The sequence below is a fragment of the Macaca thibetana genome, chromosome 1 (assembly GCF_024542745.1).
Source record: "Macaca thibetana thibetana isolate TM-01 chromosome 1, ASM2454274v1, whole genome shotgun sequence".
Classification (NCBI taxonomy): Eukaryota; Metazoa; Chordata; class Mammalia; order Primates; family Cercopithecidae; genus Macaca; species Macaca thibetana.
Window position 1 is genome coordinate 17,576,876 of NC_065578.1, and position 21,695 is coordinate 17,598,570.

At 45.6% G+C, this 21,695-nt stretch overlaps 1 protein-coding gene across 47 annotated transcripts in view; it reads left to right on the plus strand.

Annotated features, from left to right (window-relative positions):
• LOC126954288 (neuroblastoma breakpoint family member 3-like) overlaps window positions 1-21,695 on the plus strand; it is a 159,572-nt gene that overhangs the window by 34,915 nt on the left and 102,962 nt on the right. For 30 of the 47 annotated variants that reach the window (XM_050789874.1, XM_050789884.1, XM_050789891.1 and 27 more), the window contains one exon: window positions 7,252-7,461. The exons of 5 other annotated variants lie outside the window; for them this stretch is intronic. In XM_050789874.1, coding sequence (XP_050645831.1) covers window positions 7,252-7,461 — 210 coding nt within the window. Of the gene's footprint in view, window positions 1-1,301; window positions 1,512-3,265; window positions 3,369-4,198; window positions 4,414-5,457; window positions 5,504-6,046; window positions 6,208-7,251; window positions 7,462-8,683; window positions 8,787-9,618; window positions 9,834-10,879; window positions 10,953-11,416; window positions 11,623-21,695 lie in introns of those variants that run through there. 12 more of the 47 variants (XM_050789856.1, XM_050789943.1, XM_050789797.1 and 9 more) reach the window with 10 other exon arrangements.

Genomic DNA, 21,695 nt, shown 5'->3' on the forward strand with positions numbered 1-21,695 from the left:
TACAGGCTGTACACGTACATATTGGTTTACTCAGAAACTAGGATGAAGCTAGGTGGAGTGACTGACACATATATTCGCAGCACTTTGGGAGGCCCAAGTGGGAGGATCATTTGAATTCAGGAGTTCAAGACCAGGATGGAGAATATGGTGAAACCCATCTTTACAAAGAATACAAAACAGTAGCCAGGCATGTTCCTTTGCCCTATAGTCCCAACTGCTCAGGAGGCTTAGGTGCGAGGATTGGCTCAGATGATCCTCCCACCCTCATTCACTTTTCTCAGGCTAGACTCTCTCTCCTTTTCATTGGCTTGTCTTAGCTGTTAATAAGAAGTCTCTGGCCAGGGTCGCTGGCTCACATCTGTAATCCCAGCACTTTGGGAGGGTGAGGTGGGCAGATCACCTGAGATCAGGAGTTCGAAAGCAGCCTGGCCAACATGGCGAAATTCCATCTCTACTAAAAATACAAAAAATAGCTGGCCTAGTGGTTTGTGCCTGTAATCCCAGCTACTTGGGAAGCTGAGGCATGAAAATCACTTGAACCCAGGAGGTAGAGGTTGCAGTGAGCTGAGATCGTGCCACTGCACTCCAGCCTGGGCGACAGAGTGAGACTCCCTCTCAAACAAAACATAAAAAACCAAAACCAACCAACCAGTCAAACGAAAATTTTAATGAAACAAAAAACAATCTCTTGAGCTACACAGAAACATTGGCCTCTCATGGGGTAAAAAACTCAGAGCCCAGCCTTGCTTTATAGAAACTTCTAAGCAAGAAAAAAGTGGAAGTGTTTGTGTCCTGGTTTCAAGGTGACTGCGTAGCTCAGACACGTTGACTTAAAGGAGATCAAGAGTGGAGATGAGGCCGGGCGCGGTGGCTCTAGCCTGTAATCCCAGCACTTTGGGAGGCCGAGGCGGGTGGATCACGAGGTCATGAGATCGAGACTATCCTGGCTAACATGGTGAAACCCCGTCTCTACTAAAAATACAAAAAACTAGCTGGGCGTTGTGGCGGGCGCCTGTAGTCCCAGCTACTTGGGAGGCTGAGGCGGGAGAATGGCATGAACCCGGGAGGCGGAGCTTGCAGTGAGCCCAGATCATGCCACTGCACTCCAGCCTGGGAGACACAGCGAGACTCCATCTCAAAAAAAAAAAAAAAAAAAGAGTGGAGATGAGAAGAGTGAAACCAGGGAAACGGCATCTTCAAATCAGTGGACGAGGCTGTTAGTGATATCCCTCAGTCCTGATTCAACCTATTTGATTTCACCAGTTATTAACCCATCATGTGTTTGGATTTTTTCTCCCCAGTCCCTGGCTCCACCTCTTCTACCACAAACGTCAGCATGGTGGTATCTGCGGGCCCTTGGCCCAGTGAGAAGTCAGAGATGAACACTCTAGAAATCAACGAGAAACTGCGCCCCCAGCGGGCAGAGAACAAACGTCAGTTCCTAAACACCAAGGAGAAATATCTTGTAACTCAAGTGGCCTACTTTCTGGCCAAGGGGCAGAACAGTTACAGTAAGTTCCCTAAGCTCACCATCACAAAAGTGATGAATGATGTTCTGTCTTCTCTCTGAGAAACTGAATTCTCTCTCCATCAGAAGTAATTTAATCCTTCCTGTAGTTCTAGGAAAATACAAATGGGTATTTTCACCTTTTGTTAAAGTTGGAAGAGAGAAGTACCAAAGTATTTCGAAACCTCCCTGTTTGCAGTCAATTGGAGATGGGCCTAGAGTTAAAATCTCAGTGATGGTTTCAGACAGAGGCACAGAATGACCTGTTTTCTCCAAGAGGCTAAATCATGTTTTCAAGAATGCTCTCTGTACCATGTAAGATCTGGCAGAAAAATAACATCTAGTCTGTTGTTCTAAATGTCTCGAGCTAGTGAATTTTATTCAGTTCAAGCTTCTGTTGAGGCCCAATAGGCAAATCTCTGTTCTAGGGACCCTGAGGGAAATTTGGTGATAGTACACAGTACCCGCTGTGAGGGGCATCAAGAGGAGTCTGCTCCTAATAGAACCTGTGGTATCTATAACCGACAGCATCAAGAGCAGGGAGTAGGGGCCGTGCAAGGTGGCTCAGTCCTGTAATCCCAGCACTTTGGGAGGCTGAGGCAGCTGGATCACGAGGTCAGGAGTTTGATTCCATCCTGGGCAACGTGGAGAGACCCCGTCTCTACTAAAATTAGAAAAATTAGCTGGGTGTGGTGGCGGGCGCCTATAATCCCAGTTCCTCGGGAGGCTGAGTCCAGAGAATCCTTTGAACCCCGGAGACAGAGGTTGCAGTGAGCCAAGATCATGCCATTGCACTTCAGCCTGGGCGACAGGGCAAGACTCATCAAAAAAGAAACAAACAAAAAAGGCAGAGAGTAGCCTGGTGGGAGGGAAGTCCTGTTTCTTGGGGCACAGGCTTTTGTTCCTAAAGAGGAAGAAAGATGTACCCAAGAATGTGTGGAAGTAGCAGTGCAGTGTGTGTGCAGAGCAGGAACCCTGGGCCTGTCTCCTGGGCTCCATCCAAGTTGCTTGTCCTGTGTGTCCCTCAGTTTCCTCATCTGTTCATAGGGTGCTACAGTAATACCTACCTCTGTAAATTGCTGCAGTGAGTTACATGAGCTATTTCTTATCAATCTCCTAGAACATTTTTGGGCACAGAGTAAACACTATCTATTAGTTCTTCATTCTACTGTTTCTAAATTAACACAAACTTTGTTAGTATTTGGGCATATTTCCTTCATAGTCTTGTGGTCTTATGTCTCATACTTTATGTTTCTGTTAGGATTCTTAAAATCATATCTGCAGTTACGATTTAAAAATCAAAGATTTTTAAGATCTTTGACATATTTGTCCTTGAAATTCCCATTAAAAGGGAAACCATGAGTCCCCTAGTCCTAGTGGCCTTCCCAACTGTCCTAGAAATCTCTACTTCATGCCCCAGTGCAGTGTTTTGGAGGAGAGGCTGCAAGGCTTGGGAAAGTGGCCCTGCATTCAGAGTCAGACCTCAGGGGCTGTGAATTCTGACTCCACTTCATTGTGGTTGAATCATCTTGTCAACTTCCTTGATGTGCCCTTGAGTTTTGGTTTGTCTGTAAATTTTGGAGGATGAGATGCCAGAAAGTCGGGAGACTGAAGAGTAAAGAGGTGGAAATCCCTGCCTAGAGCCTGGTATTGGGGACAGTTATGTCCTTGGGATGGACCTGGCTCCTGCCCTGTAGGCAGTGACCTCAGCAGCATGTCCAGTGTTTTACTGAGGCCAGTGTGTCTGTCTTTTCTCAGACTATGAAGAGTGCAAAGACCTCCTAAAATCTATGCTGTGGGATGAGCTTCAGTTGAAGGAGGAGAAGCTTGCAGAGCAGCTGGGGCAAGCTGAGGAGCTCAGGTGAGGGGGCCCTATGCAGGCAGGTGGGCAGGTGTGTAAATCTCAGACGTATAGCAGCTCGGAGGGTAGAAGTAAGAGCCAAGCTGGGCCAGGGGAAGGGCAGGAATTGCTTTGGCATGCTCACAATACACAGAGGTTTGTGAAACAGAGAACAAGGACAGTAATAAGTTATGGGTTGCAGTTGTTTCTCAGAGCCCCATTTTCTCTTTGTGAAAGAAGTAATTGTTGAGGTGAAATTTGCATAAGACATGATTAACCAAAGGAGTGGGAACCATCCAGCAGCATTCAGTGTACTCAAAATGGTGCGCCATCACCACCCCACTTACCCATAGTCGGAATCACCTCCTGACTGACTGCGGCATCTCATCTTTGACCCAATCATTGTTGCCTTCTGGAGCCTGTCATTCTTTTCTTGTTTAATCTTTTCAATTGGCCCCGTCTGCACTTGGCCGCATTTCTGTATATGGTTTTGTATCTAGTCACTGGAAGATAGACTATGTGTATTTTCACATGGAAATGTCCATTGCCAAAGTGAGGAGCTGAAAGGATGTCTTTTTGAAACTGAATAAGGAAGACACCTAATTTTGTTTAGAGAAGGGAAAGATGAATGGAACATCGTCGAGGATCTTACAGGAGCCCTCTCTGATATAGAGGAAGCCTGTAAACCATTTTTCCTTCTTTCTCTTGGCCACAGACATTTCTTTAAACGTGTGCTGACCTTCTCCTTGGAGGTCTCCTTGAGGACATTGTCTTAGAAATCTCGGTCGCAATATTCGAACTGATCACTCACCCCTTTCCACTGTTCAATTTTCTCTACTATCTCACCTTAGGCAATATAAAGTCCTGGTCCACTCTCAGGAAGGAGAGCTGAGTCAGTTAAGGGAGAAGTTGCGGGAAGGGAGAGATGCTTCCCGCGCATTGAATCAGCATCTCCAGGCCCTCCTCACTCCGGATGAGCCGCCCAACTCCCCGAGGCGGGACCTCCGAGAACAGCTGACCGAGGGCTGTAGGCTGGCACAGCACCTCGTCCGAAAGCTCACCACAGGTAAGGTTTCCATAGGACCTGGAGACCCAAAACACCAGGCTTATGAGAGACTCCCGACCTCCATACTTTCACAATGACAGTTGTATCGGTGGTGTTTTTTCCCACTAAACATATGTGGCCCTTCCAGGACTTCCTGCGTGATATCAGAGATGGGAAACCCATGGGTTTGGAGGTCACAGTATTGCAGATGTCCCTCCTTCCTTGGTGGAGACGGTCTTTGGAGCCAGAGGCAGCATCTCTCTAGTGGTAAAGGAGAGGAAGGAGGCTGTGACAGGAGGGTTCTTGTTAGAGTGAAAAGAGCTGTGGACTTAGAATGAAGGTTCCCAGGCTGTCTCTTTGGCAATGTTCTTAGTAACTGTCGGTGAGTGAGTGATTTATCCTTCTTGAGTTTCTCTGTGTCCATCGGAAAAGGCAGGCAAATTGTCTCTTGCAAGGGTCTGAAGCATCTAAATGTGGGAACACTTACGATTGCTTTTGAAAATGAGATAAAGCCCCTCGCCATGTGGTGTTGGAGAAGGCACTTGACGTGGGGGATTTGGTTGTAGGAAGTGCTTCAGACTGGAGCACTCCCCATGGAGAGCCTGTCCCTGAATAACACAGCAGAAGCCACATGGAGGGCCTGTGAAGTCTCCTGAGGCATAGAGGACTGTCGGGCAAGTTTGTCCGCTCCAAAGGGAAATAATTAGGTTCCAAATGCGAACTGTGACACAACACCAAGTCTGTGCCTGGGATTCAGATCTGTGGCGGGATGCGGGAGACAGCTGCCAAAGTCCAGAGAGAGCCTGCACAAGTCCCCAGTGATATGCGGAGCAAAGGGTCTTTTCAATGTTTGGTGACATCTTGATGGTGGCCCTCCAGATCAGAAATGCATTGCCTGATGGATCAGGAAACCATGCCAGGGCATTTTGTTAAAGATAAAACATGAGGGCTTTCAGTTTAACGGTGTCCCATGCCTAGATGTCCACGTCTCTGTGCACATTGGGCTGACTGTGCCTGCAGAGTGTGAAGTGGGAAATATCTGAACAAACACTTCTGTATTTACAGAAAATGATGAAGGTGAGGATGAAGATGTTAAAGTTGATGACACTGAGTAAGTACAGGAATCAAGTGCCCCAGGTAACACTGAATAATCAGGTGCAAGTAATGGGTTTTAATATATGAAAAAGGTCTAGGAGGCACACCCTGTCTCTGGCATCTACAATGGGCCGCAAGTCTGCATTCCCTTGGCCACAGTATGTGAAATTCAACCCAGCTTAGACACCGGGTGTGGCAGCTGTTGTGTTTCTCTGTGTGTGGTGAGTGTCATATCTGTACCCAACAGGGATAGCTGAGTCTTCATCTTTCTCAGCTCCTGTCTCTCCAGTGAAATGAACACCGGTTGGTCTCTTCCTCTCTGTCTCCCATGGCAGCCATGCTCTGTTGCAGAGAGAAGAGGATTGCCTGTTCCCTCCTAAAGGGAACCTCCTGTTTGCTTTCTGTGACCACAGTCTCCTAATGCCTCCTGTCAAAACCTGCTAGGTCTCCCTGGGGTCCAATCCCTCTGTGTTTAATCTTCTGGCATCTCTATCTCACCTCATCAGGGAGGTGCGGAAGGCAGAAGAAAAAAGGAGATCCCTGAGGACTCAGTGGAGGAATGTGCCATCACTTGTTCAAATAGCTATGGCCCTTCTGAGTCCAATCAGCCTCACAAGAACTCCAAAGTCACATTTAAGGAAGACCAAATGGACTTGACTCTGCTTATAGACCGTGAATCGTCTCCTGATGTACGGCAGGATGCTCTAAAGCTTGTCGCAGGTAGCCTCTATTTTCCTTGTGTCTCATACCTCTGTCTAGACTACGGAAGATCCATTGTGAGGACAGGCTATATATGTACATAGTGGTTTACTCAGCAACTAGGATGGAGCTAGGTGCGGTGACTCATACATATATTCGTAGCACTTTGGGAGGCCCAAGTGGAAGGATCATTTGAATTCAGGAGTTCAAGACCAGGCTGGAGAATATGGTGAAACCCATCTTTACAATGAATACAAAACATTAGCCAGGCATGTTCCTTTGCCCTTAGAGTCCCATCTGCTCAGGAGGCTTAGGTGCGAGGATTGGCTCAGATGATCCTCCCACCCTCATTCACTTTTCTCAGGCTAGACTCTCTCTCCTTTTCATTGGCTTGTCTTAGCTGTTAATAAGAAGTCTCTGGCCAGGGTCGCTGGCTCACATCTGTAATCCCAGCACTTTGGGAGGACAAGGTGGGTGGATCACCTGAGGTCAGGAGTTCGAAAGCAGCCTGGCCAACATGGCGAAGTTGCATCTCTACTAGAAATACAAAAAATAGCTGGCATAGTGGTTGGTGCCTGTAATCCCAGCTACTTGGGAGGCTGACGCATGAGAATCGCTTGAACCCAGCAGGCAGAGGTTACAGTGAGCTGAGATCGTGCCACCAGCCTGGGCGACACAGTGAGATTCCCTCTCAAACAAAACATAAAAAACCAAAACCAACCAACCAGTCAAACAAAAAAATTAACGAAACAAAAAACAATCTCTTGAGCTACACAGAATCATTGGCCACTCATGAGGTAAAAAGCTCAGAGCCCAGCCTTGCTTTATAGAAACTTCTAAGCAAGAAAAATGTGGAAGTGTTTGTGTCCTGGTTTCAAGGTGACTGCGTAGCTCAGACACGTTGACTTAAAGGAGATCAAGAGTGGAGATGAGAAGAGTGAAACCAGGGAAACAGCATCTTCAAATCAGTGGACAGGGCTGTCAGTGACATCCCTCAATCCTGATTCAACCTATTTGATTTCACCAGTTATTAACCCATCATGTGTTTGGATTTTTTCTCCCCAGTCCCTGGCTCCACCTCTTCTACCACAAACATCAGCATGGTGGTATCTGCGGGCCCTTGGCCCAGTGAGAAGTCAGAGATGAACACTCTAGAAATCAACGAGAAACTGCGCCCCCAGCGGGCAGAGAACAAACGTCAGTTCCTAAACACCAAGGAGAAATATCTTGTAACTCAAGTGGCCTACTTTCTGGCCAAGGGGCAGAACAGTTACAGTAAGTTCCCTAAGCTCACCATCACAAAAGTGATGAATGATGTTCTGTCTTCTCTCTGAGAAACTGAATTCTCTCTCCATCAGAAGTAATTTAATCCTTCCTGTAGTTCTAGGAAAATACAAATGGGTATTTTCACCTTTTGTTAAAGTTGGAAGAGAGACGTACCAAAGTATTTCAAAACTTCCCATGTTTGCAGTCAGGTGGGGATGGGCCTAGACTTAAAATCTCAGTATGGTTTCAGACAGAGGCACAGAATGACCTGTTTTCTCCAAGAGGCTAAATCATGTTTTCAAGAATCCTCTCTGTACCATATAAGATCCGGCAGACAAATAACATCTAGTCTGGTGTACTAAATGTCTCGGGCTAGTGAACTTTTATTCGGTTCAAGCTTCTGTTGAGGCCCAATAGGCCAAGCTCTGTTCTAGGGACCCTGAGGGAAATTTGTTGATAGTACACAGTACCCGCTGTGAGGGGCGTCAAGAGGAGTCTGCTCCTAATAGAACCTGTGGTATCTATAACCGACAGCATCAAGAGCAGGGAGTAGGGGCCGTGCAAGGTAGCTCAGTCCTGTAATCCCAGCACTTTGAGAGGCTGAGGCAGCTGGATCACGAGGTCAGGAGTTTGAGACCAGCCTGGGCAACATGGAGAAACCCCATCTCTACTAAAATTACAAAAATTAGCAGGGTGTGGTGGTGGGCACCTGTAATCCCAGGTACTCGGGAGGCTGAGGCAGGAGAATCCTTTGAACCCAGGAGGCAGAGGTTGCAGTGAGCCCAGATCACGCCATTGCACTCCAGCCTGGGCGACAGGAGAAGACTCCTCAAAGAATAAACACAAAGGCAGAGAGTACCCTGGTGTGAGGGAAGTGCTACTTCCTGGGGAATAGGCTTTTGTTCCTACAGAGGAAGAAAGATCGCACCCAAGAATGTGTGGAAGTAGCAGTGCAGTGTGCAGAGCAGGAACCCTGGGTCTGTCACCTGGGCTCCATCCAAGTTGCTTGTCCTATCTGTCCCTCAGTTTCTCTTTCTTCGTCTCTAAATTTTGGGGGTTGAGATGCCATAAAGTCGGGAGACTGAAGAGTAAAGTCGTGGAAATCCTTTCCTAGAGCCTTGTACTGGGGTCAGTTATATCCTTCGGATGGACCTGGCTCCTGCCCTGTAGGCAGTGACCACCGCTGTGTGTCCAGCTGTTCACTGAGGCCGGTGTGTCTGTCTTTTCTCAGACTATGAAGAGTGCAAAGAGCTCCTAAAATCTATGCTGCGGGATGAGCTTCAGTTAAAGGAGGAGAAGCTTGCAGAGCAGCTCGGGCAAGCTGAAGAGCTCAGGTGAGGGGGCCCTATGCAGGCAGATGGGCAGGTGTGTAAATCTCTGATGTACAGCCGCTCGTCTGGGTGAAGCCAGAGCGAAGGTCGGTCTGGGGAAGGGCAAGAATTGCCATGGCAGGCTCACAACACACAAAGATTTATGAAACAGAGAACAAGGATAATAATAAGTTATGGGTTGCAGTTGTTTCTCAGAGCCTTGATTTCTCTTTTTGAAAGAAGTTATTGTTGAGGTGAGATTTGCATAACACAAAATTAACTAAAGGAGTGGGAACCACCCAGCAGCATTGAGTGTACTCAAAATGGTGCGCCATCACCACCCCACTTACCCTTAGTCAGAATCACCTCCTGACTGAATGCGGCTTCTCATCCTTTCGGTCAATCAGTGTTGCCTTCTGGAGCCTGTCATTCTTTCCTTCTTTCATCTTTTCAACTGGCCCCGTCTGCACATGGCCTCATTTCTGTCCATGGCTTTGCATCTAGTGACTGCAAGATGCACTATGTGTATTTTCACATGGAAATGTCCATGGCCAGAGTGAGGAACTGAAAGAATGAATGTCTTTTTGAAAGTGAATAAGGAAACCTACTTTTGTTTACAGAAGGGAAAGATAAATTGAACATTGTCGAGGATCTTACAGGAGCACTGTCTGGTATAGAGGAAGCCTGTAAACCATTTTTCATTCTTACTCTTGGCCACAGACATTTCTTTAAACATGTGCTGACCTTCTCCTTGGAGGTCTCATGGAGGACATTGTCTCAGAAATCTCTGTCGCAATATTCGATCTGATCACTCACCCCTTTCCACTGTTCAATTTTCTCTACTATCTCACCTTAGGCAATATAAAGTCCTGGTTCAGTCTCAGGAACGAGAGCTGAGCCAGTTAAGGGAGAAGTTGCGGGAAGGGAGAGATGCCTCCCGCGCATTGAATCAGCATCTCCAGGCCCTCCTCACTCCGGATGAGCCGGCCAACTCCCAGGGGCGGGACCTCCGAGAACAGCTGACCGAGGGCTGTAGGCTGGCACAGCACCTCGTCCGAAAGCTCACCCCAGGTAAGGTTTCCATGGGATCTGATGACCCAAAACCCCAGGCTTAGGAGAGACTGCCGACCTCCATAGTTTCAGAATGACAGTTGTATAGGTGGTGTTTTTTTGCACTAAACATATGTGGCCCTTCCAGGACTTCCTGGGTGAGATCAGAGATGGGAAACCCTTGGAGTTGGAGGTCACAGTATTGCAAATGTCCCTCCTTCCTTGGTGGAGATGGTCTTTGGAGCCAGAGGCAGCATCTCTCTAGTTGTAGAGGAGAGGAAGGAGGCTGTGACAGGAGGGTTTTTGTTAGAGTGAAAAGAGCTGTGGACTTAGAATGAAGGTTCCCAGGCTGTCTCTTTGGCAATGTTCTTAGTAACTGTCGGTGAGTGAGTGATTTATCTTTCTTGCGTTTCTCTCTCTCCATCAGAAAAGGCCGACATATTGTCTCTTGCAAGGCTCTGAAGCATCTAAATGTGGGAACAGTTTAGGACTGCTTTTGAAAATGAGATAAAACCCCATGCCATGTGGTGTTGGAGAAGGCACTTGATGTGGGGGCATTTGGTTGTAGGAAGTGCTTCAGACTGGAGCACTCCCCATGGAAAGCATGTCCCTGAATAACACAGCAGAAGCCACATGGAAGGCCTGTGAAGTCTCCTGATACATAGACGACTGTGGGGCCAGTTTGTCCTCTCTTAAGAGAAAGAATTAGGTTTGAAATGTGAACTGTGACAGGACACCAAGCCTGTGCCTGGGAATCAGATTTGTGGTGGGATTATGGAGACAGCTGCCAAAGTCCCGAGAGAGGCTGCACACGTGCCCAGTGATATGGGGATAAAGGGTCTTTTCAATATTTGGCCACATCTTGATGGTGGTCCTCCAGATCAGAAATTGCATTGCCTGATGGATCAGGAAACCATGCCAGGGCATTTTGTTAAAGATAAAACATGAGAGCTTTCAACTGAACGGTGACCCATGCCTAGATGTCCATGTCAGTGTGCACATTTGGCTGACTGTGCCTGCAGAATGTGAAGTGGGAAATATCTGAACGAACACTTCTGTATTTACAGAAAATCGTGAAGATGAGGATGAAGATGTGAACGTTGAGGAAACTGAAAAAGTACAGGAATCACGTGCCCCCAGGTAACACTAAATAATCAGGAGCAAGTAATGGGTTTTAACATAGGAAAAAGATGTAGGAGGCACACCCTGTCTGGCATCTAGGATGGGCCAAAAGCCTGCATTCCTTTGGCCACAGTATGAGAAATTCAACCCAGCTTAGACACCGGGTGTGGCAGCTGTTGTGTTTCTCTGTGTGTGGTGAGTGTCATATCTGTACCGAACAGGGATAGCTGAGTCTTCATCTTTCTCAGCTCCTGTCTCTCCAGTGAAATGAACACCGGTTGGTCTCTTCCTCTCTGTCTGCCATGGCAGCCATGCTCTGTTGCAGAGAGAAGAGGATTGCCTATTCCCTCCTAAAGGGAACCTCCTGTTTGCTTTCTGTGACCACTGTCTTAATGCCTTCTGTCAAAACCAGCTAGGGCTCCCTGGGGTCCGATCCCTCTGTGTTTAATCTTCTGACATCTCTCTCCCACCTGGCTCATCAGGGAGGTGCAGAAGGCTGAAGAGAAGGAAGAACCTGCGGACTCACTGGAGGAATATTCCATCGCTTATTCAAATAGCCACGGTCCTTGTGAGTCCCACCAGCCTCACAGCAACACCAAAATCACATTTGAGGAAGACCAAGTCAACTCACATCTCATTGACTCATCTTCTCATGATGAATGGGAGGATGCTGTATCCATTATCCCAGGTAGCCTCTATTTTCCATGTGTCTCATTCCTCTTTCTGTGCTGAGGAAGTATAACCCCGAAGACAGACTCTATACACACAAATTGGTTTACATAAAAATCTGCGATGGGATTCTAAACACAGATATCAGGGAGGTTTTCTGTCCTTCTCAGCTCATGTCATGCCTTTGTCTCCCGGTCCCCAGTGTGAAGTTACTGGACCCCAGGCACGTGTGACAATCTCATAGTCACCTGAGTTCAGGAGGTGCATGGGAGGTAACTGTGAGGCTTCCTAGCTTCGATTCAGTATCTCTTGTCACCTGTGATTAAGTCATGTGTTCCTGAACAATGTCCATGGAGTTTCTATGCCTTTTGAAGGAGACTGGCAGCCTTGCCTTTGTATTTGGATATATTGCTCCCCAGGCTTCACTACTCTCAGCTTTAATCTTGATCTCTTTTAAGTCAGCTTGGTTAGCTGCCCAGTCCCATTGAAATGTGGACGGAAACTTTTCTTGTTTAGTTTGCTGATACAGTTCCATAAAGCAAGGCTGGACCCTGGTTCTCCACCCCATCAATGCAATAGCTGATCCAATGTTTCTTTGTAGCATCATAGATTGTTGTTGTTGGTGGCGGTGGTGGTTTTTTTTTTTTGGTGATAGAGTCTTGCTCACCCAGGGTGGAGTGCAGTGGCACCATCTTGGCTTGATGCAACCTCCGCCTCCCAGATTCAAGTGATTCTCCTGCCTCAGCATCTTGAGTAGCTGGTACCACAGGTACACACAACCACATCTGGCTAATTTTTGTATTTTTAGTAGAGATGGGGTTTCCCCATATTGGCCAGGTTCATCTTGAACTCATGACCTCAAATGATTCACCTGCCTTGGCCTCCTGAATCACAGATTCTTTTTAAAGCAAGAGTTGTTAGAATGCGTCTATCAGTTGAACATTTAATATCCATGGTACCTGATGATATAAATCAGTATTGCAGCAACACTCCTAGAAAATTGTTCGACTAATTTTTGGAGATTTTGGGGGGAAAATTTTATTTTCTTTGCATAGACGCAGGCAGGGAATATGGCATTATAGTCTACCCACAGAGGGAAATTTTGGCCTGTGGGACTGGAAAGCAGGGTCATCTACTTCTCACCAGACTTAATCTAGACCACCCTAGAATATTCATGTCAGAACCCATGTTCTTGCCCTGAGAATAGTTGGGTCCTTGTGCTATGACTGGACAGTGATTTGGTCATATGTGAAGTGTGAATTGCTTAATGTGACCTGCTTCTCTGAATGTATTTACAGAAAATGAAAGTGATCATGAAGAAGAGGAAGAAAAAGGGCCAGTGTCTCCCAGGTAATGCTGTGGAATTGTGAGCTGTGAATTCAGTAGTGACACCTGGAGATTGTAGATTTAGGGAAAATGAGGAAGCGATGAATAGAACGATTTCTTTCATTCACTCAGCTACAAATTGTCCTTATTAACAATGTTGTGCATTATTTGTGGCACTTGTATTGGTTTTAATTTCATAGTCCTCTCAAGATAAGTACTTGCAATCAGTTGAGCCAGGTGAACTAGCCAAACAGGGATATCTTGTTAATCTTTTCAAAAAACCAGCTCCTGGATTCATTGAGTGTTTTTTTTTTTTTTTTTTTTTTTTTTTTTTTTTTTTTTTGAGACGGAGTCTCGCTCTGTCACCCAGGCTGGAGTGCAGTGGCCGGATCTCAGCTCACTGCAAGCTCTGCCTCCTGGGTTTACACCATTCTCCTGCCTCAGCCTCCCGAGTAGCTGGAACTACAGGCGCCCGCCACCTCTCCCAGCTAGTTCTTTATGTTTTTTAGTAGAGACCGGGTTTCACCGTGTTAGCCAGGATGGTCTCGATCTCCTGACCTCATGATCTGCCCGTCTCAGCCTCCCAAAGTGCTGGGATTCCAGGCTTGAGCCACCATGCCTGGCCCATTGATTTTTTTGAAGGATTTTTTGTGTCTGTTTCCTTCAGTTCTGCTCTGATCTTAGTTATTTCTTGCCTTGTGCTAGCTTTTGAATTTGTTTGCTCTTGCTTCTCTAGTTGTTTTAATTGTGATTTTAGGGTGTTGATTTTAGATCTTTCCTTTCTCTTGTGGGCATTTAGTGCTAGAAATTTCCCTCTCCATACTGCTTTAAATGTGTCCCAGAGATTCTGGTATGTTGTGTCGTTGATCTCAATGGTTTCAAAGAACATCTTTATTTCTGCCTTCATTTCATTATTTACCCAGTAGTCATTCAGGAGCAGGTTGTTCAGTTTCCATGCAGTTGTTCAGTTTTTGGTGGGTTTCTTAATCCCGAGCTCTAATTTGATTGCACTGTGTTCTGAGAGACAGTTTGTTGTGATTTCTGTTGTTTTACATTTGCTGAGGAGTGCTTGACTTCCAACTATGTGGTCAATTTTGGAATAAGTGTGATGCGATGCTGAGAAGAATGTATATTCCGTTGATTTTGGGTGGAGAGTTCTGTAGATGTCTGTTAGGTCTGCTTAGTGCAGAGCTGAGTTTGCGTTCTGGATATCCCTGTTAGCATTCTGTCTCATTGATCTGGGTAATATTGACAGTGGGGTGTTAAAGTGTCCCATTATTGTTGTCTGGGAGTCTAAGTGTCTTTTTAGGTCTCTCAGGAGTTGCTTTATGAATCTAGGTGCTCCTGTATTGGGTGCATATATCTTTAGGATAGTTAGCTCTTCTTGTCAAATCGATCCCTTTACCATTATATAATGGTCTTCTTTGTCTCTTTGGATCTTTGATGGTTTAAAGTCTGTTTTGTCAGAGACTAGGATTGCAACCCCTGCTTTTTTGCTTTCCATTTGCTTGGTAGGTGTTCCTCCATCCCTTCATTTTGAGCCTATGTGTGTCTCTGCACATGAGATGTGTCTCCTGAACACAGCACACTGATGGGTCTTGACTGTTTATCCAATTTTCCAGTCTGCGTCTTTTAATTGGGGCATTTAGCCCATTGACATTGAAGGTGAATATTGTCATGTGTGAATTTGATCCTGTCATTAAGATGTTAGCTGGTTATTTTGCCTGTTAGTTGATGCAGTTTCTTCCTAGCATCGATGGTCTTTACAATTTGACATGTTTTTGCAGTGGCTGGTACTGGTTATTCCTTTCCATGTTTAGTGCTTCCTTCAGGAACTCTTGTGAGGTAGGCCTGGTGGTGACAAAATCTCTCAGCATTTGATTGTGTGTGAAGGATTTGATTTCTCTTTCACTTATGAAGCTTAGGTTGGGTGGATATGAGATTCCGGGTTGAAAATTCTTTTCTTTAAGAATGTTAAGTATTGGCCCCCACTCTCTTCTGGCTTGTAGAGTTTGTGCAGACAGATGTGCTGTTAATCTGATGGGCTCCCCTTTGTGGGTAACCCGACCTTTCTCTCTGGCCGCCCTTACCATTTTTTCCTACATTTCCACCTTGGTAAATCTGACAATTATGTGTCTTGGGGTTACTCTTCTGGAGGAGTATCTTTATGGTGTTCTCTGTATTTCCTGAATTTGAATGTTGGCCTGCCTTGCTAGGTTGGGGAAGTTCTCCCAGGTAATATCCTGAAGAGTGTTTTCCAGCTTGGTTCCATTCTCCCCATCACTTTCAGGTACACCGATCAAATGTAGATTTGTTCTTTTCACATAGTCCCATATTTCTTGGCTGCTTTGTTTGTTTCTTTTTACTCTTTTTTCTCTAAACTTTTCTTCTCACTTCATTTCGTTAATTTGATCTTCAATCACTGATACCCTTTCTTCCACTTGATCGAATCAGCTACTGAAGCTTGTGCATGTGTCATGTAGTTCTCATGCCATGGTTTTCAGCTCCATCAGGTCATTTAAGGTCTTCTCTACACTGTTTATTGTAGTTAGCCATTCATCTAATCTTTTTTCAAGGTTTGTAGCTTCCTTGCGATGTTTTCGCACATCCTCCTTTAACTCGGAGAAGTTTGTTATTACCAACTTTCTGAAGCCTACTTCAGTCATCTCGTCAAAGTCATTCTCTGCCCTTTTTTGTTCCATTGCTGGCAAGGATCTCTGATCCTTGGGAGGAGAAGGGGCGCTGTGGTTTTTAAAAGTTTCAGCTTTTCTGCTCCGGTTTCTCCACCTGTTTGTGGTTTTCTCTCCCTTTGGTCTTTGATGCTGGTGACCTATAGATGGGGTTTTGGAGCGGATGTCCCTTTTGTTGAAGTGGATGCTATTCCTTTCTGTTTGTTAGTTTTCTTGTTAACAGTGAGGTCCCTCAGCTGCAGGTCTGGTGGAGTTTGCTGGAGGTCCACTCCAGACCCTCAAACAGGGATTTCTTGGTGTCGCCTGTTCTCTCCCCTGCGTTTAAATCCAGGGACAGAATGTACATGTGCTTTCTGCTTATTGTTTGTTAGTATGTTTTCCAGTATTTGTGCAAGAAAAGAAACTGAATAAATAAACATATTATATTAAAATATTGGGAAAATGGGGCCCTTAGCACAGAAGATCTGTGTCTGCACTGCCGCAAGAGCTCTGTTCACTTGAATGCTGCATGGAAAATTCAACGCAATTTATGCAAAGTAGTTGAAATCTTGTGTTAGTGTCTGTGCTGCAAGTCATGAGGGTAGTTTACAGGGAGAGTCAGGGTGCCCTACATTGGCTCATCTGTGGCAAGTGTACTGAGCACGTGCTGCCCACTTTTTTGTCATTCCCCAGGGCAGTCACCCTCTGCCCTGCATTTAGAAGGATACTTTTATTTCTGTTGAAGGAAAACTGGCTTTGGTTTCTGCGACCACTCCATTCTGCCTCCCATCAGATCATCTGGGAGGTTTTGCTGTCTAATCTCTGTCGGTTAAATCTTCTGTCATCCCTGTCCTGCCTGTGTCATCAGGAATCTGCAGGAGTCTGAAGAGGAGGAAGCTCTCCAGGAATCCTGGGATGAAGGTTATTCGACTTCCTCAATTCCTCCTGACATGTCTGCCTCATACCAGTCTTACAGCAGCACCTTTCACTCATTAGAGGAACAACAAGTGGACTTGGCTCTTGACGTGGGCAGTGAGTACTCCATTGTGAAGGTGATAAAGCTCCAGTTCATGTCCCAAGTAGACCCCGTAATCTTGGGGCTTTCCGCCCCTGGTTGGGCTGAGAGTTGCCATCACTGTGGGTTTAACCTGTATATCAATGTAGATTTCAATCACTCTGGAGTTGAGTCTGAAGCACAGACGTGGCGTGGTTCAGTGAGCTTTAATATCTTCCTAGTCTCACGCCATGCCAGTGCCAACCTAGACTGACTGTCAGGACATTGAAGTCAAGGCAGGTGTGGCAAACTCACACCAAGCCATGCAGCACATGCCCAGGTGTTGTCTGTCAGATCAGTTCATGTGAATTAAATGTGTCTTGCCAGCTACAAAGTTCCTCATGAGTTTTGTTCCCAAAGCATGTCTGTGCGGTTCTTTACCTGCCCGAGGCCAGTGTCACCCTTGTCTACCTCTGAATCGGAGATGTGACCCAGGTTTCAGTGAATTTATCCCCATTTTCTGTGTCTTCTCAGTTGGCTTGTTTTAGCTCATCTGTCCATCGTCTTGCTGGTATGTTTTCTAGATAAATGACTGACTTTTCACCCACAAAAGCCATAATAGCTAATGCTTCTGTGTAGAACCAAGTCTCGTTGTAACAAGAGCTGGAATATTACACCCCTACATGAAATCTCAGTGTCCACAATCTCATAAACTATCAAATCCTGGGTATTTGATGTGAGAAACCTGAATATTGCAGTCTCTCTCCTACGAGGTGTTAGAAGTATTTGCCTAAAATCTATTGGGAAAGTCATTGCTCATTTGTGTACACAAACCTAGGACAGATCACATTGGGAAGATAACATTCCAAAAGAGGGGAATTTTGCCCAAGGCTCATGAAAGGAACCAAGTCAGTTCTCTCAAGACTTGACCTCATGCCTCTGGTTATGTTTCTCTCAAAGTCTTCTGTTCCCACACTGAGAAGACTGATGTCCCTGTGTTAGGATTGGACAGAGGAATGTTTCTGTGTGCAAGGAAGAACTGCTTCATGTAAGAGGCCCCATCTGAATTTATTTGCAGGACATTGGTGTGATGAAGTGAAAAAGGAGGACCAAGAGGCCACAGGTCCCAGGTGAGTCTGAGAAATTGTGGACAGTTCATTTGCTGTTGACACCTAGAGACGCCAAGTGCAGGGAAAACAGTACATGCTGAAAAGAGTGATTTTGCCTTATCAGACAAGTCTGAATTACGCCCACTAATATTGCTTTTGGTTTTCATTACAGTAAATATTTAGGTTTCCATTTCTTCCTACCCTTATCATTTACTAACCTACTGAAGGTTAACCATACCTCAAAAGCTGTATTCTCATGGTGACTGCAGGGAAACTTGAGCACATTTTATGCAAAATTATTGAGCCCACTGTTTTCATGATCACTGTTCGCTGTTCGTCCTGAGGGCACAAATACAAAGTGTCCTTTCACTGCCTCATCAGTGTGTCACCTGGCCGATTCACTGAGCTCTTACTCTGTCTATCTCTGTCTCTTGTGTGTGTGTGTGTGTGTGTGTGTTTCTTTCTCTTTCATCCTTTTCTACCTGGCCCTGATTGTGCCAACATTAAGGCAATAATCTGTTACCTCATTAATAGAGCTGTCCTTTTTCTTTCCAAACACTTGCTTATGTTACCTATGAAATCTAGCTGGGGCTGTGTGGTTTCTGATTCCCCCTGGCTTATTCTTTACTTTTCCTACTTTTCCAGGCTCAACAGGGAACTGCTGGATGAGAAAGAGCCTGAAGCCTTGCAGGACTCACTGGATAGATTTTATTCAACCCCTTGCGGGTATCTTGAACTGCCTGACTTATGCCAGCCCTACAGAAATGCCTTGTACTCGTTGGAAGAAGAGCACTTTGGCTTGGCTCTTGACATGGACAGTGAGTTCCTTACTATGAAGGTGATAAGGCTCCAGCTGGTCTTCCCGATAGGGGTGATATTCCTGTTCCAACTGGCCCTTCCTGACCCGAGAGATGTCATTGCTGCTGGCAGGACCTATGGACACATATAGGTTGTAATGCAACTGTAGTTTCAGTTGGAAGCCCAGATATGAAATGGGTCAGTGAGCATGGCTGTATTCCTAGTCTCCAGTCATGCCTGTGGCAACCTGAACCCACTCTCAGCACATTGGTCCGAGGCAGATGTAAAAAATTCACAGAACTATGATTCGGACTCAACATTTGTAGATTTCCTCCTTTATTCTAATTTCAGTGTCTTGCGACCATGAACGAGTTGGGAATTTGATGAGACAGGGCTGAATACAGCAGTTTTCCTCCTAGAAATCATCTGGGGCATTTTCTTTGAATGATGGGAACAATAAGGCATAACTGTTTGCACAAACTTGGGATAAATGATTTTGGGATAACTGTCTACCAGAATAGGGACATTTGACCCTTGGTTCTGAGATGTAAATCACAGAATCTCTATCATGACCGACTTTGAGGCCTCCTGCAGTGTATGTCTCACATTATCCTGTTCTCATGCTGAGGAGCCTGTGGTCCCTGTGTGGGGATTAGACAGGGGACTGTTATGGGTGTAGGCGAATTGGCTTATTTTGCCTGTCCCTGTCTGATTTTATTGCAGGAATTACAAAGGAAGAAGAGGAAGAAGACCAAGGCCCACCGTGCCCCAGGTAACTCTGAGCAATTGACAATAGCTAATTCTGTGTTGACACCTGGAGACTCCTGGTTCGGGGAAAACAGAGCGGGCCGACATTATTGATTACATCTTTTCAACCAAGCCTGAATTATTCGTACTAACATTGCTGTTGGTTTTCATTGCACTACATATTTAGGTTCCCATTTCTTCCTCCCCTTATCATTTACTAACCTACTGTAGGTGGACCATACTTCAAAAGCTCTATTCTCATGGTGACTACATGGAAACTTGAGCACATTTGATGGAAAATTATTGATGACAGCCTTTTCATGATCACTGTATGCTGTGTGTCCTGAGGGCACTAACTCAGAGTGTCCTGTTACTCCCTCATCAGTGTGTCACCTGGACAACTCACCAAGCGCTCTCTGTCTCTCTCTGTCCCTCTCTCTCTGCCTCTGTTCTCTGTCTGTCTTTCTCTTTCATCCTTTTCCATTTGGCCCTGTTCTGTCCCAACATGAAGGCAATAATTTGTTACCTCATTCATGGATCTATCATTTTTCTTTCTTGACCACTTCCTTGTGCTACCCATGAAATCTAGTTGGGGCTCTGTTGTGTCTGATGTCTCCTGACTTATTCTTTACTTTTTCTGCTTTTCCAGGCTCAGCAGAGAGCTGCTGGGGGTAGTAGAGCCTGAAGTCTTGCAGGACTCACTGGATAGATGTTATTCGACTCCTTACAGTTATCTTGAGCTTCCCGATTCATGCCATCCCCAGGGAAGTTCCCTTTACTCATTGGAGGAACAACACGTTGGCTTTTCTCTTGGCGTGGATGGTGAGTACCTTTCTCTGAAGCTGATAAGGATCCACTGAGTGTTCCGTATAGAGATCATATCCTGTTCCAAGTGGCCGTTACTGAGCTGAGAGATGTCACTGCTGCAGTGAGGACCTATAGGCACATGTAGGTTCAATGAAACTCTAGTTCCACCTGGAAGCCCAGACATGGGATGGGTCAGTGAGCATGGCTCTCTCCCTAGTCTCAGGCCATGCCTGTGGCGCTCTGATTCTACTCTCAAGACATTGGACCTGGGCAGATGTGACAAATTCAGAGAACTATGATTTTGACTCAAGGGTTTCCAGATTTCCTTTCTCACTCTAATTTCAGTGTCTAAAATCCTCACAACCATGAACAATCTGAGGATTTGATGAGACAGGGCTGAATATTGCAGTTTTTCTCCTAGAAATCACTTGAGGGCATTTGCTTTAAATTGATTGGAAAAATATGGCATAACCATTTGCACAAACTTGGGACAAATGATATTGGGATAACGATCTACCAGAAAAGGGACATTTTACCCTTAGTTTCTGGGACAAAAACCAAGGAATCTCTATCATGACCAGCCTTCAGGCCTTCTGAAATATATCTCCCACAGTGTCTTACTCTTATGCTGAGGAGCCTTAGGTCCCTGTGTAAGGATTAGACAGTGGATTGTTATGTGTGTAGGAGAATCAGCTTCATGTGTCTGAATTTATTGCAGAAATTGAAAAGTACCAAGAAGGGGAAGAAGATCAAAACCCACCATGCCCCAGGTAACTTTCAGCAAGTGTGGACGCTTAATTCTTTCTTAATACCTGGAGACGACAGATCCAGGGGAAAGCAGTGTGTTTGGTTTCATGTTTTCAACGAAAGCTGAATTACTCCTACTGACAATGCTGTTGCTTTTCATTGCAGTAGAGGTTTAGGTTTCCATTTCTTCCTCCCCTTATCATTGACTAATGTACCATAGGTTGACCATACCTCAAAAGCTGTACTCTCATGGCGACTGCATTGAATTTCAATCACATTTTATGGAAAACTATTGAGCTCACTCTTCATAATCACTGTTTGCTGTGTGTCATCCAGGCACTAACTCAGAGTGTCCTTTTACTCCCTTATCAGTGTGTCACCTGGCCAATTCACTCAGCTCGCTTTCTCTCTTTCTCTCTCTCTCTCTCTCTCTCTCTCTGTGTCTTTCTCTTTCATTGTTTTCTACCTGGCCCTGTTCTATCCCAACATAAAGGCAACAATGGTTTACCCGTTAAAAAGATCTATCCTTTTCCTTTTTTAACCACTTCCCTATGTGACCCCTGAAATCTAGTTGGGGCTCTGCGGTGTCTGATTTCCCCTGGCTGCTTCTTTAGTTTCATCTCCTTTTCCAGGCTCAACGGGGTGCTGATGGAAGCAGGAGAGCCTGAAGTCTTGCAGGACTCACTGAATGGATGTTATTGGACTCCTTCAAGTTACTTTCTACTACCTGACTCATTCCAGCACTACACAAGTGGCTTTTACTCACTTGAGGAACAGCACGTCAGCTTGGCCCTTGACGTGGACAATGGGTTTGTTACTTTGACGATGATAAGGTTCCACCTGGGTTTCCAGATGGGAGTCCTATTCCCATACTAAGTAGCCCTTCCTAAGCTGA